This window comes from Cupressus sempervirens, chromosome 5, assembly GCF_028749045.1.
Source record: "Cupressus sempervirens isolate cs-2001-9-10 chromosome 5, ASM2874904v1, whole genome shotgun sequence".
NCBI lineage: Eukaryota > Viridiplantae > Streptophyta > Pinopsida > Cupressales > Cupressaceae > Cupressus > Cupressus sempervirens.
The window spans coordinates 566,682,102-566,698,864 of NC_143122.1; the positions used below are offsets into that span (position 1 = coordinate 566,682,102).

Genomic DNA, 16,763 nt, shown 5'->3' on the forward strand with positions numbered 1-16,763 from the left:
TGTATGGAAGAAAAATTTGAAAAATTGCAAAGGAATTTCCTTTGGTCCAGTGTGAAGGAGAGAAACAAATGGAACCTTGTCAATTGGGACATTGTTTGCAAACCCAAGGATAAAGGGGGGTTAGGTATTAGAAGAATAACTGATATGAATAATGATCTATTCACTAAAATGGGCTAGCGTTTGGTGGAAAACAAGACAAGTTGGGGAAGAATCATGAGGACCAAATACCTGGCCAACACCCATTTCAGAGATAACCTCCTCAATAATGATCTCCCTAGTGGCTCTAAGGTTTGGAACAACATCCTCAAGAACAAGTCGCTCCTAAGGAAAGGAGTTAGATGGCTGGTAGGCAATGGTAAAAAAATAAGATTCTGGGAGGACAATTAGTTAGGGGGGAACAACTAATTTATAGAAAATTCAACGACCTCCAGGAACCACTGAAAAATATAGTGGGGGTGAAGGTGGAGGACTACATTAATGAACAAAGGATGTGGAAAAGCTTATCTGTTGCGAATCTTCTCAATAATGAGGACCCACTGGTTAAAGAGTTGGAGGCTATGATAAGTTGCCACCTACTCCCCTTGCATAATCAACCTAATGAGGTGGTTTGGGATAGGAAGACTAATGGTTGTTTCTCGGTTAATTCTACTTATCAACATATATTTGAAAACAATCTGACTTCCATCAACTAGAGAAAGATTTGGAATTGTCAGTTGTTGCCAAAAGTTAACTTCTTCTAGTGGATGGTCATGCACAACAAGATCCTAACTACTGACAACCTAAGAAAGAGAGGCATACTGATTACTAATAGATGCTACCTTTGTAAGGAGGAAGAAGAAATCACTGTGCATCTCTTTCTTGAATGCCCCTACACTTTAAAGGTTTGGTCCTACATCTGGAATATGTTCCCATTGGCTTGGGTCATGAATAGAGGCATGGAACAATTCATGGAAAATTGGAATTTGCCCATTCTACCACCCTCGTCCTAGAATTCTTTGGAACCTCCTCCCCCACATGTTTGTTGGGGCATCTGGAAGGAGAGGAATAAATAGGTCTTTTGGGAGGACGAAAGGGGAGAGGAGGTAGTGGGAGAGATATTGAGAAAACTCATCACAGAGAATGTGTTGGTGGCTAAGTATAGAGTGCTACAAGAACCCCCGAGCAAGAAGGAGGAGGAAATTACTAGGAACTAGAATATTTTCCCAAACTTCCAAAAATTTGACAATTTGAAATTGTTAGCTAGAAAAAGTACCCATTGGATCTCACCCATATTGTCTACTGTCAAACTTAACTTCGATGGTGTAGCATGTGGTGGTCATGTGACTATAGGAGGTGTGCTGCAAAATGAAAAGGGTGATGTGTTGTTAGCCTTCTTGGGGAATATGGACAAGGGTACTAATAACATGGCGGAGGCCACTGCTTTACTTTGGGGTCTAAAATTTGTTGTGAAAAATGAAAGTCAATAAATTAACCATTGAAGGCAACTCTAAACTTATCATAGACTCTGTCAAAGGGTGTGCTAAACTAGGTTGGGCTCTACATGACATCACGGGGGACATCCAATACCTCCTTATGGCCCTTGACCATTACAACTTACAACACACTTACAGGGAAGGCAATGTGGTGGCTAATGCTCTAGCAGGGTTGGGCTTTGATCTCGCGAGTACAAAAAGTTGGAAGAGTACTGAGTTGTTACCAGATCATATAAATTCCCTTATTAGTAGGGAAAAGACTACTCTAAATTATGCTTCATGACTATCCAATTTTGGAGAATTGGCAAATTTGGCAGCCTTGCTATAATTATGATGGTTAAGATCGCTTTGAATTTGACAAGACATTTTGTGATGATCAAACATGTCACTTGTTTCACGTGAGCGCACGAAAAAGGGGATGAAATTAATAACCACAAGTTCAAATTTAGTGCCATCATTTTTTGGTCGTATGGGATGAGTAAGACAAAAGTTGCCTTTATTATTATTGCAAGATCATTAAGATATTATGTGCAAATTATTTGCATTCCCTGTAATGATGCTTTAAGTTGGCCATTACATTTTGGATTTTACATCCCCATGAAGAGTAAGGAGAAAGACATTTTAACTATTATACAACATTTTTAGCTCTAGTTCTGTGATTTTTCTGGGTGCAAATGAAAATTACTGAGATTGTGGAAGAAGAGATTTTTGAAGAAAGAGTTATCATGGGTGAGGACATTAACAGAATAGAGCCCACGAAGATGGAGGATTTTTCTAAAAAATAGGCTACTTGGATAATGCTGAAGGAGGGAGGGTTTGTCCCTTGCATGTAGGCCATGGTTGGTTGTGATTAAAATTGTTCCCAACAATTCATTTGTAGCTGGAAGGATAGGTGGGTTACTATCAATGGCATCACCTTTCGAGTGAATGAGGAATCCATTTCTATGGCGGTAGGTTTGGAAATAAGTGGCAAGAAATGGTAGAAGGTCATGAAGGTGGCGGATGAAGCTAGCCTAACTAGTTTCTTCAGAGGTAACGAGGCCCCAGACTATTACCGTGGTGGTTTTAGGAGAGATAAGCTTCCAGAGCCCTGGGATGATGTGTGTTTGATCATTATGAAGTATCTTACCCGAGAAGGCAGACACAGTGTGTATTATTTTTACCATTTCCCTTTGCTTAACCATTTTCATAATAGGAAGTTTATATGCATTCCATTCTTTTTGATGCATGCCCTCGAAGAGACTATGATGGATGCCAATCGCTCTCAGGAGGATGGGGAGGAAAACACCAATTCAAAGGAGAGTGATAAGCTCTCAGGTGGAGATGGGGAAGGATGAGATTGATAAAGAGGTGGAGAAGTGGGATGACACGGTCAACAACACTTGGACATTTGAGGCGGAGAACCCTACCATAGACCCCCCACAAGACCCCACACATATTTCTGCTACATCACCATGCCTTCTGCTGTTAACGAGGATAACCCAAACCTGAAAAAGCTTCCCCAGATATTATCTCTTCCCCTATAAGGAAAGATGGTCTAGAAACTTTTTGGGCCACCATTAACAATTTGGATGTGCAGGGCAAAAGAAACTCTCCAGTGAACTGCAACATGACCCTAAAGTTGGGTGTCACAAAGGATGGGGCTATTACCCATAAATATTTGCAAGAGTTGAAGGATAAGTGCTTTGAGTTGGAGGAGGGCTTCACCCTCTTCTCAAAGTTCACCCTAAAGGTGACCCACGTGGCTACGACCACTTTCTAGCTTCTGGCTCACGAGTCAGAGGAGGAGGGTTTGGGGAAGGAGGACTCAAAGCTGCTCTACAACTTCCTCGCCAAAGATTGGGCTAAAGTCCTCCTTGTTGGGAAGGGAAAGAAAAAAGATGCCAGTTAGTGGCCTCTTGGTATCTGGGTTTTTTTTGGTTTTCTACTGGTTTTGCTCTCCATCCTATGGTGATGGTTATGTCTTTTCTATTAAACTTGGATATTGGCTATAGGTGGTATGATGCGATGACCACCTACATGCCCTCTGTTAAGTTGATAAACCTTGTTGTTGGTAAGAGTAGGAACTCTAGTACTGTTAATTTTTGTTATGTTGATACTTATGTTTTTGATGTAAATCATTAGGGGTCTGTGTGGTTGTTTGCTGGTTGTTGACCAATGTTGTAAAGGGCCAGCCCCCTAGTTTTGGCTGCTTTTATATAAAATATATGAGATGTTCGTGGAGTCTTTCTTTAACAGTGATTTCTTGAGTCTAGATTAGTTCATTGTTATTCTATTGCACTCTGCACTAAGGTCTCATAAATATACTATTCCACCATGTACAAGATGTTAACACTCGCCTATTTTGAATTTAAAGTACAAACTATTTTTTTAACACGCAAGAGTTTAGATTTTAGATTTTATAAAATTTGAAGATAAATGTACTTCTCAAATACCATAATACATATATGGCTATCCACGCAAATATTGCAACTTGTTGATACAAGTTTGAAACCCAACTTACTTAGTCGTAACTCTCTAGTAATTTCACATTAAACTTCAGAATCGACCACTCTCCGCCGTCCTTCCAAACAATGCGGAGCTAACGGGGAATGAATTTTTGCGAAATGATGCGGGGTCCGATCCTCGAAGGATACGCGGGTTCAATCTCCTTCAATTGAGATTTTCTTAATGGTCAGAAAACTGAAACATTAAGACCTCCACTAACAGGTCCAAAAACTAATAAATACCCGAGATCATCTCAAAATTTCAGAGATTTTTCCTCATACTATTCCAGAGCAGTGCAGCGGCGATAGAAATGGGGATGGGAACCCAAGCATACCACGCTCTACGCAGATCGAAAACAATTTTTGAACGCGTACGATCAGCGCAGCAGGGCGCGTTGTTGCCTTCGATCCAGCGCTCAATCTCAACAACAAAGGCGGCGGAGGAGCCAGAGACCGCAGCGGCAGCAGCCAAGCCTGTTGCAGGAGCGAGGGTGGAATTTTTTAAGCCCGCTGAGGCGATTGAAGTAAGTGTGGATGGACACTCGGTCAAAATTCCAAAGGGCTTTACCGTTCTTCAGGCCTGCGAGCTAGCTGGGGTCGATATCCCGCGCTTCTGTTACCATCCCCGTCTCTCCATTGCAGGAAATTGCAGAATGTGTCTCGTCGAGGTGGAGAAAACCCCGAAACCTGTTGCATCTTGCGCAATGCCTGCGCTTCCAGGTTATTCTTCTTAATTCTCGTGACTACGATGTTGTTACGGCAGTCTGAATTGGATTTGGGATTAATTGTTCATTTAATTTTGCCACAGTAATCTATTTAAAAGCTCGAATTTGTCGAAAAGAGCACTTGGGAAGGTTTGAACGCTGATAGAGGCATGTGAATTGGGTTTGAAATTAGGTTTTTATTTCGGTAGAATTGAAATATCTTTAAGCTTGAGAGGCTGTTGAATGCTATCGTAGTTTTCTAACTGGGTTGGGGCGAGCAATAGTATGTTTAATGTATGAAATGCCTTTCTTTTGGGTTTCAGAATTTTTAAGGCACTAGTGTTTGAAAACTGTTAAACCGTTTGAATTGGAGTGGGGTTTATTATTTTATTGTGAAAAAGGATGAACCCATCTTTTCCCTTTAATAATTCAATATCTCCGCTGAAGGTTGAATGATATCATATGATTCTGTACTGGGCTGGGTTTGATTAATTGGTTGTGAAACGCAAGAACTCGTTGTTTCCTCTAATTATTGATTGTTTTACTCATACAAATACACTTTAAAAAAAAATGTTTTTCTCCTCTCTGCAATGTTGCTTAACTTCAAAACTTCATGAATCCTACTATAATACGAACACAGTTAAAGGTTTGGGGTTGATTACTATTATATTGTTTGCTTCCTTGATAATTCCAAAACATACTGAAGAGTTCTGATGCAGCTACGGTTGTCTCAAATTAGTTTGAATTAGTCTTTTTGTTTTTAACTTTTTATTACTCAAAAATTGTTGGTCCTTCAGAGGGTATTGGAAAGCAGTCCGACACTGGTCAGTTTACCATCTTATGTAATTAATTTTTCAAACCTGTGGATGGGTTTATATGGTTTAAAAGATGCCTTACTTTGGTTCAGATTATTGGGTTGAGCATCGTAGGTCTCTTTTCCTGTTAGAATTTGAAAAATTCCAGAGGGGTTTTCAATGCTGTTGCAGTCAACCAATTTGTGTGGGATCAATTATTGCTATTGTCAAAGTAGGTAATTGTTGGCCATTTTGGCCCCCATTCAGCCCATCATTGATAATCGATTTGAGAGATCTTCAATGGGCTGGATTCTTTGATGTGGGTTAACACGCTTCTTGGTTGGGTTAACATCTCGTGTTAACTCGGGTTCTTCATATGCCAAGCTAACACAATTCCTTCCCAGTTGCGGGTTAACATCTTGTGTTAATGTAGTTCCTTCATGTGCCGAGCTAGTTCAGTCCCTTCATTGACCGAGTTGGCTCACAATTCCTTCATATGCCGAGTTGTGGGTTAACACACATTTCTGTTGACATTAACATTGTGTGTTAACCATGGTCACTATGTCGCTATATAAAGTTGCAAGGTAGTTTTTTCATGCGACATAGCGACCACTTGCTGAGTTGGCTCATTCTTTCTTCATGAATCGAGTTGCGGGTTAACGCGTGTTTTCGTGCTGGGTTAACATTCTGCATTAATTTCTTTTTCGCCATTTTGTGGAGTGACCTTTTTGCTCTTTCTGGAATCGCGAAATCGTTGCTGTCTCTTCAACCAAACGTTCAAGAAATGTGCTGACCAACTGTTGCATGCCAGGTGGTGGATCCTTCTTATGCTGGGTTGCTTTTAATCAGACGGTGGTCGTATTTTTGCATTGCTTCCTTTTGCTCTTGCGAAGATACGATGGCCATTAGATCTTGGCGAATCTTTGGATATTTTTTGAGTGCATCTCAGCCGTCTGTGTGGTTAGGTGGAGATATTTTTTTGCAGCATCTGAGCCGTCCATAATCACATGAAGATCTACATCAACTGTTCACATCATTTTTTGGGCAGTTCAATTTATTCCACGCCGGTCAACTCTGTATTTTCGCGGCGGGTTAATGTGCGTGTTATCGCATCCTGCATTTTCTTTGACAACATTGCAGATTTATTTGTGGCGGTCATGGCACGTTGCAAGGATTGTTTCTCCAATGTAAACCAACATTTTGGGCCTTGTTCCACGTCATCAATGCATCTCCATGCTTCTTTATTGCATTTAATGATCAAATCTTTTGGATTTTGATCTCTTATGGCTGGATACATTGATTTTTGGTTATTGTTACATCTGGAGTTGTACCATGATCAGATTTCTTTCCGGATTTGCAGTAACTGCTAAGTGTAGTGGTTAGGTTTGGTTTAGGGTAGAAAATATTTGAGTTATGCTTGAGCTCTTTAAAAGGTAGTTGTAAATACTTTTTCCAGGTTCTGCTTTGTTTGTGTTTTTTGTAGCAGCACTATGCTATGTAATTTTTTGCCTTCCATTAATGAAGTAGTTTTCCTTCCTTACCTCTTCATGCCATTTATTAAACGTGCATGTATCTTGCCTTTTGGTGGGTATTTCTTTCTAGTTTTCAAGTTTTGTATGTCGTGTCCAAATTGTTGATAGTTGCTGTATAAGTGAAGATGTCTTTCCTTTCAGCACTTTAACCAATTCCAAACCTGCATGTGGATTCTTGGAGATAGAATAGAGTTGAGACTAGTGTATTCTGAACTTTTCATTGATGTGTTGGGCATACATCGACAGAGTCGTAACCACCATTCTATCTTGGTGCATCACCCCCTTTCCCTTTCTGCATTTTGATTTCAGTCTCCTTCTTCCTTTTCCTTCAAAGAGTAGTTAGGTGCATCCGGATAGCAAAGGAAACTGGCCTTCTTTGGAGATTCGACCTCAGAGCGCAAGTCCCACACTTGGAGGTCGTTTCCATGTTTCACAAGGTTGTCCTTAGGTAAAAACTTTGGACAAAGGTGCAAACTTTTGTGACAACAGTAATTTTCCTTCTCAATTGTCCAGAATCCTGCTAGGGTCAGGTGTACCATTGTAATTTTATTTTGAAATGTACGCTTGCCTTTGTGGGTGGGATTCACATCTTAGATTATTTCACATATGTTGTATTATACCCATTTCTAACACTTAAATATATTTCCTTGAGATTGGAAATTGCTAACTTCTGTTACCAATTATTGCTTCATCCCCTTTCAATTTCTTTAATTTTTCATTAGAAACCTGTTGTTCATTGTTGATGCTAATATTGCCAACACCTGTTCAATACAATAAAATAAAAAATACTGTGAACACCTGCTTTTCCTGCTTCCTTTGCTTCCATCATAATTCCCTCCACTTTCTCCTTTCGCTCAATTCACACTCAGTTTTAAAACTGTTCATAAAGTATTAAAATATAGATTTTTTTTTCTTTCTTCAGGTGCTTGGACGTGCCAGAGATGCCTCAGAAATGTCTTTGACGTTCTTTTAATGCCACCCCTTGGGGATATTCTTTAAAATCATGTAATTCACTCAAGATATAATAGTTTTATCAAGGATTGTATTCTATATAAATAGATTGAAGTCACAACACAATACTCAAGTTGATCAAATTCTGAATCTCCCATGAATACCTTGCAAATTTGCTGAGCTAAAAGATCCCATCCCTAACTCATTAGTAACAAAACCCAAGGACCCTATTCCTAGCATGACAAAGATAGGAAAAGGAACTCGTCCCTCCAAACCCTAGGTTACCCTATGAGCTTAGACATCATCTTGACTATAGCTGGGCCTCGTCCCTAGCTTGGCAAAGGGTAGGAAAAGACCCTGCCCTTCCAAACCTTAGTCCACCTAATGGGTCTAACCTCTTCTAGTTCACAATTACAAACTAGAATTTGAAATTGACCTTAGTATGTTTGCTAGACTATTGCTGAATAATAGTTTTTGATGGATTGATAATCAACCTTTAATAATAGTCGAATGCTTTTAGGAATAATTCTTGAGTGAATTTTTGAAACTATAAATAGCGGTGAGTGTGTTTCTGGAATTCTGTCTCGAATTGATGAAATGAATTATACATTGATGCTCGATTGGTAGTTTTCTGTCCCGCTTTTCTGAATTTATCTTTTCAGTAGCTGATCTAAACTGGGACTCTTTTCAATATCTTCAAACTTATGTTTTATTCATCGAGTCAGGATTGAGCTTTTGCAGCCTGCACACATTGAGATTAGTTGCATGTGATGCCCCCTATCTCAAATAGAGTTTAATAAATAATAATAGTGTAATGAAACATATAAAATAAAAAAATAAAAACACACATTGAGATTAGTTGCATGTGATGCCCCCTATCTCAAATAGAGTTTAATAAATAATAATAATATAATGAAACATATAAAATAAAAAAATAAAAAAATAATATAATAATTTGTGAAAAAGACAAATTGAAAGAACGTCAATTATACTATAAAGTATAAACAATGGATATTACAAGTGTGGCATTGGTATATATCGCAGATCAAATAGATGGTCTCAAGGGAGTAAAACATTATGTATATCAAATTATTTTATCAAGTATTGGCAAAGAATATAAAGAAGCCTCTCTTTTATATGATGATCAATTAGATTCTAAAGACAAAATTATAAACATTGATCTTCATTAATGAAATATATATTGTGAATTAATTTACGAGATAGTGTGTCTATCATTCTTCAGCAATCTGTTAAGAAAGACAAATAAATATTAAGAGACAGATATAAGTAAAAAGTGCAATTGAATATGCAACTTATACATATTAAGAAGGACAATACTATCTAATTAATCCTATTTAATAATAAGTAATTATCATAAGGTGGCGATGTGGAGTAGTTGGCTAAAGGTCAATTTTCTTAAGATATATAATTAAACAGCTAATCTAACCTGTGATCACCACAACTAGAATAAGAGAAAGGATGGGATTCACTTAATAGACCAATATTATTTAAAGGCATATGACATGTCTTTAGAGGGAAACACCATAGATTAAACTATATATATTCTAGATTCTGAGCAGATGAGAGTGGATAGCAAGTATCGGATTAAAAAATCAGAAAAGAATATGGAAATCGGATCATATATTGACTAAGTTGCCGGTTTGGGTTTGGTTCCAAGTTCGCGGTTTGAGAACCGGTTCTCTGGTTCGACAAAATTTTGGAAAGGGGTTTGGGTTCGTTAGTACAAAACCATTAAAAAAAAATATATATATATATCTTTATGAAGCATGAGTTAAAATTAGAATGCAACATAGTAGCATAAACACATTTAAACAATAAAAACTTTAAAATGGCATAAATAATAACATATCATGGTGATCATACCATCATATAGTAACATAGTTCAATCAACTTCAAGATCAAAGATGAAAGATTCAAAACATTTAAAATATCAAGTTCAAGTATCATTGTTTCACGTTCAGGGTTTAACGGTAACTAATGGAATGAAAATCTATTAAAATTTTGAATTTTTAGTTCTAAGTTCTTCAATCTTCATCTTCTTCTTCATCTCCTCCTTCTCTGCCTCTGCTATTACTTGCACCAAGGCCAATGGGATCAGCAGCAGAATCAACAATGGTATTGGCATCAAAGTCATCAAAATCATCAATTGTAAGCCCAGTAGTGGAAGCATCCAAGTCCGCAATCTCTGCATCTACATCCCACTTCTTTGTCTCCCCTTCTTTGTATTCTTGACTCTCGTGTGAAAGAAGGTGCAAGTTGTTATGCACAAATATCAAGTTCTCTGTTTTTTTTGATTGCAACCTATTGCGCTTCACCGAGTGGATGAAAGAATAGGTGCTCCAATTTCTTTTTGATGCAGAAGAACTAGCAACCTATAAAGGCAACATAGGTTAAGCAATAAAAAAAGAATTAATTCAATCTTATAAAAAAATTCTTTTGAGATAAAGTGAGCTAATTTTTTAAAAATAAAACTTACTTGTGATATAACTTTGATTGCTAGGGGTTGCAATGTTTGGAATTTTTGGCCATGGAGGTACCACCAAACATGAGCATCCTTCTTGAACCGATGACGAAGAGCATCATTACTTAGACTTCTAGCATTGACAAACTCTATGAACTCATCCATGATTACATCTCTTATATCATTATTAGGAAATATTCTTCTAAATGCTGCCTGGTACCCGTCAGACACTTCCATATCTCTATATGGTGGCAACCTTCCTGGTAGGTCACAATATTGTGAGCTATAGTATTTGGGGGTCAAGGCATAGGCAAGCAAATGTAATGGAGTGGTCATTTTGTTCCATCTTTCATCAATAATTTTTTGCACTTGTTTGAAAAAGGTCTCTTGCGGATCTTGCTCCTCCTCATTTATAACTTGCCTGATCTTCTCAATCATTGAGTCTATGCCATCATAGATCTCTCCAAGGCAAGGCCTATCCATGTCAGTGTACCTAAGCATGCTCATAATGGGCTCGGTGATCTTAAGGAGATATTTCACACGTTCCTAGTATGACTCAGCCAATAGCCTATCCTTCATTTTGTTTGCCCTTTCAGTGTTCTTTTGCTTCCATACACCCCAATTGTCGCTGATTACCATACCTTGAAGTGCATCTTTCACTTGCACAAGTCGTCTTAAGACGATTATATGTGATGCAAAGCTGGTCTCAGCAACCTGTGACATAAATTAGAGCAAAAAACAACAACTATTAGATACATATTTTAGAAAACTAAGAAAAGTATACACATTGACAATTGCATAAGTAAAATGTGAAAAATCAGAAATTGTCAAATATTAAAAATTAAATTACTAACTTGATTTCAAGTTCATTTACCTTCAAGAGCTCCAATTTGGAGTGGTTCCTGAAAAGAGATTGAGTCATGTGGTGGTTTGTGACAAACATTTGTATGTCCTTAGCCTCTTCATACACTGTTTTGATCCACTCAATTTGGTTCCCAATCTTTTGTAGCATAAGATTGAGTGAATGGTCTGCACAAGGTGTCCAAAAGATATGTTGATATCGTGATTCAACCAACAAACTTGCTGCTCTACAATTCTTTGTGTTGTCCGTTATGACTTGGACAACGTTTCTTGCACCCACTTGTTCAATGGCCTCAATTAGGATATCAACAATAAATGGCCCATCTTTTACTTTGCCCTCACAATCCACTGCTTTCAGAAACATTGCCCCTTTAGGGGACACTGCAAGGACATTGATCAAGGGACAATTCCTAGAATCCTTCCAGCCATTTGAAACAATTGTCACCCTTGTCTCAACCCATGAGTCCCTTATGGGTTTCAATTGATTTTCAACCCGTTGGACCTCATCATCCAACAAGGTGGTGTGCACTTTCTCATACTTGGGGCCACAATACCCTTTTGGAGCTTCATTGGCACCACTCAACATGTCCTTCCAAAATGGAGAGCAGACAACATTAAAAGACAACCCATTTGCATACAGACATCTTCCCACCTTAATGTCAGCAATTTCCTGGGCCTTATTTTGAAAAGAAGTTTCTAGTGGCCCCTTTCTTTTGTGTACAATGGGGACAGATTCAGTGTCAGTGTCCATTGCAAAACTGAAGAAGAGGTTGTCTTGTACTATAACATCTGAAGGGGGGCTGCATTCCCTTTGCTCTTTTACTTTTATTGTTACTGAGTTCTATTGCCCTGTGTCCTTCTCTCTCTTCTGCTGCCTCATGCTCTTCAATATATTTTAACACAGTTTGATTTGGTATAGGGACACCATTTTTGCCAAGGCATTTCTTGACTCCTCTTCCATTATAACCACATAAATGACCTACCACACGATAATAAGAACTATTTCTTTCTACACCACATCCTCGACATCTCCAACATAATGCACCACCTCCTGGAATGGGTTTTATAATGTCTACATACTTCAATAGAGGAGAATCAGAGTTGGGTTTCATTCTTTGTTCGGTGTTGCCTATTGATGAAGAGGTAGATGACATTCTTTTCCCTATGGCAAGAAATTAGATACATGTTCATAATCTATATGCAAGAAAATGACAAATTTTTTAATTTTGGAATAATGGAAAAGATTCAAGAACATATAAAGATTGAAAGACAAATGAAAGAATGGAAAAACTAGAACAAAAACAATAGCAAATGGAATAAGATCTTACCTTTTGGTCCTTTTCCAGCCATTGCAAGTTTGCAAATGTGTATGAATGATGCACAAACACTTGAAGAACACCAACAAATCAATCTTCAAACTCCTCCCTACACAATCGGATGCTTGCTAAAAAACTTATGTGCTCTCCTTCAAGGCAAAATAGTCTATTTAGAAACATCAAATGACAATGAGAGGGCACAAAACCAATTCATAACACCATTTTAGGTTACATGGACGCCAAAAAATTATGCAAAATTGCAAATAAAAGTCAAAATCATGTCCGTAGCCGCGGGTTCGACCTTGGTTTGAATTTTTGGATGTGGTTCACTCGGGTTCGAACCCTGGTTCGAACTAGATCAAACCAAGCCTGCAAAAAAGGACCCTGGTCGAACCAAGTTCAAACCGGACCCGAACTTGGAACCAGTTTGAACTAGTTTGTGGTCCACGGGGGGGGGAGGTACCCGTGCAACCTAGTATATTGATTACCAATCAGATGGAAGATTGAGAAATTATAAATATATTTCATGTACTCAAGGAAGAGTAATGAAGTAATTATCTGCAATGCTGGTAAGCGTTGTATGACAGTAATTATACTATTACATATCTCCGTTAGATACTGATTTTACATAATATTATCATATTAGAATTCTAATTGGGATAGAGAATCCGTACATTGTCTAATATATATAAATATAGTCATAGAAACAATGCTAAGATCTTCATCATGACTTTAGTGATGCAGAAGGGAGGTTGAAGTAACTCAAGCAATGGTGCTTATGACATCTCCCACCTGTAGTAAGATTTTTATTATTATTTGATGAATAAATAAATAAATGAAAATAATTTTTTTTTTTTTTTTAAGAGGGGTAAACGCTTTGACTTGGAGCTATGAACCAGTGAGGCCACAAACGGGGGACCTCATCCCCATGAGATTTGAACCTTGATGGCAAGGATAACAATGCAACAACTTAACCATCACAACATGCCACTATTGGCTAAATGAAAATAATTATTATTTGATGAATAAACAAATTAATTTATTGATCATCAGTATTATTTTTGAATTAAAATAGTTCAAGCAACATTAAAGAGTATATCAACTGATCACAGTATTAAACCAACCCTCACATATATAAACAGTTACAGAATTGAGGGAGGTTGACCTTTATATTATGATTCATGAAGCTTAGTCCTATCAAAACTATAATGAAGCAATACATGGGTTATACAATTCGAATAAACATGCCAAAATAACCTAAGTCCTTCAAAATGAGCTGTTTTGTGCTAAGATCTCTGGAATCCACATCCTTGCTGATATGAGGTGTCTTCGGGGCTCACAGCAGAAACTTTATAAGCTGATCTATTTCATCCAGGCTCCCCATATATTGCTGGCCATTGTTACTGACTGAGTCCAGATGACACTTTTCCATGAGATTGCTAAGATCATCTATCTCTGTTTGGGTGAGAAAGCTTTGAGATTTAACAATGCATTGGGCCACCTTCATTTCATCTTTGTGGATCTGCAATGTTCCATCATGTATAAGCTTCAGAAATCTGGATTTTGGGATCTCCAAGCTGATAGACACCTGAGACATTATGAAAAAATGTATGAGTTTAAGATTAGGCTCAGTAAGACACCTTCTGTCCTTTTGAAAAATTTCCTTGTTCCTATCTTTCCAAAGAAGCCATAGAATTTCACCAGTTAGCACAAACCAAAATCTATTCCGATACAAATCAAAAGATTCCACATAACCAGCAAGAGTTTTGCTCCAGGATAGGCCAGGTTTCTTATTCCATTCAATGGGAGAACCAAAGAAAATAGACCAGACCTTTTTGGCATATATGCAATAAAAAAAAAACCTGCCCAAAAGTTTCAGACTTATTACACAAAGCACAAATCACAGGTTCAACATTAATGGAAGATAAAACAGAACCACTAGCAAGCGTTTTAATCAACAAAATCCGTCTAAAGTGAGTTTTCTTAGGTTCACAGGGTCCATTCCAAAAGTAATCAAAGAAAAAAGGCCAGTTTGAGAAAGGACAATCAAACCTCCAGCACTTGGTCATACACACGAGCACAGATTGATCCTTCTTAAGAAATTCATATATCTGTTTGGTAGAGGCATCAGTAAGAGGAGTACCATCATTCCATTTAACAATTCTTTCATATGCATTACTGTTCATGATTTTGCCAACCCTCTCCTTGCTTATCAGTTTGGACAAAAGAGTATATGTCTTCTTTTTAGAGCTGGGAATACCATATTTGTTGGAAATCTCATCCCACGACCCTAGTTTATTATTAATGAGCAGATCACTAATAAGAGAGATATGCCTTTTTCATTCCATTTTTTGGCAGAGCAGCTTTGAGTTAGAGCAAGAGGCTTATTATCAAGATACAACCCCCACTAGATTGACTTGTCTGCGACAGCATAGTTGTGAGAGCCCCCAATAGCACCCCTTGAAGAGATGAACAACCTCACTTGAGACCAAGCATTCCAAAAAGAGTTGAACACCTTAGACCCCAAAATTTTCATTTTAAAGTCCCCCATGATGATATCCCAGAAAGGAATGTTAGACCATTGTTTACCCTTATTAACCACAGATTCATCTATGTTATTTCTGACAAGGACCTTCCAGGGCTCATTAACCCAAAAGGTTTTATAGATCCATTTAGCTGCAAGAGCAATCCAATGAGCTTTGATATCTTTTAACCCAAGACCCCCAAACTTTTTAGGGAGGCAACACCATTCCCATTTTACACAGTGCCTCCTCTTAGAGCCCATACCATCAGACCATAAAAAGTCTCTTAAAATCTTTTCAAGCATATTACTCTGAGATTTAGCAAAAAGCCAAGTGGAGGCAAAATATAGGTGATGAGAAGAGAGCACCTTTTGCACAACCTGCACTCTCCCAGCAAGAGAGAGAGAATGCGTTTTCCATTTGATATGTTTCTTATTAATCTTACTATAAATCCATTCCCACACCTCTGATTAAGAAGGCTCAATGGCAAATGGAATACCAAGGTATCTAATAATAGATATAGGCCCAACACATTTTCATCCCATATTGGTCAACCAGCTAGGGGGCAATTCCGACCATCCAAGAATTGAAGATTTCTGAGGGGCTACTTTAGCACCAGATGCCAAGCAAAAAAAGTTAAGTCCGTTAAGGGCCTTAGAGAAATTGTCTTCAGACAATTCCAGATATAAAGTAGCATCATCAGCAAATTGAGCATTGATCAGTTCTTGTGCATAAAAAAGAGTAATACCTTTAATAGGAGGTCCCAAAGAGTTATCTCATAGAATATAGAACAGAACATCGACAACAATCACAAAGAGAGAAGGGGCAATAGGGCACCCTTGCCTTGTAGATCTCTAAAGTATAATAGGATCAGACAACTCCCCATTCACATCAATAACAATAGAAGAATCTTGAAACAAAATTTCAATCCATTTACAAAAGTATGGAGGAAACCCAAATCTTTGAGCATACCAATGATGAAGAACCACTCAACTCTATTGTAAACTTTCTCAAAGTCTAATAAGATCATTGCTACATTTTGTCCTTCTGTCTTAGCCAAGTGCATGGCTTCCCAACTACTGATAGGATTCTCTAATATGTATCTTAACTTTACGAAGCTTGATTGTGTAACTGAAACAAAGCTATTAATAATATATCTGCAATTCTTCTGGCTAAAACTTTAGCAATAATTTTAAATGGCAAATTGAGAGGGGTGATAGGTCTCCAGTTCTTTACTAGGGATTTATCTCCACTTTAGGGGAGCAATTTGATAACCCCTCTATTCACATTACTGCCAAGAGATCCATAATCGAATGCATCATTATAGAAGTTCAAAAGTTCTTCTCCTATCCATTCAATATTTTCTTTATAGAATTCAGCTGGGAGTCCATCAAGTCCAGATGATTTCTCATTGGCCATAGCTTTGATGGCTCCTTCAATCTCATCTAGTTATATGCACCTACTGAGTTTGTCACTCACCAAATTTGATATATTTTTAGGGTTCATCTTCAAACACCCATTCAAAGCCTCTTGCTGTTTCTGACCAAAAATTTTGAGGAACACAGTTCTGAGTAAAATTTGAAGAAGGCATCTTTAATTAGGCTAGGATCATTAGTTCTACCTTCCTCAATCTGAATATCCTC

The 16,763-nt window shown here is 37.9% G+C and overlaps 1 protein-coding gene across 1 annotated transcript in view; it reads left to right on the forward strand.

The window, feature by feature from the left end:
• The first annotated feature begins 4,222 nt into the window (after positions 1-4,222).
• EMB1467 (NADH-ubiquinone dehydrogenase) overlaps positions 4,223-16,763 on the forward strand; it is a 58,051-nt gene continuing 45,510 nt past the window's right edge. The window contains exon 1 of the mRNA XM_089831912.1: positions 4,223-4,678. Within this exon, the coding sequence (XP_089688038.1) occupies positions 4,270-4,678 (409 nt within the window). The 5' untranslated portion in view covers positions 4,223-4,269. The remainder of the gene's footprint in view (positions 4,679-16,763) is intronic.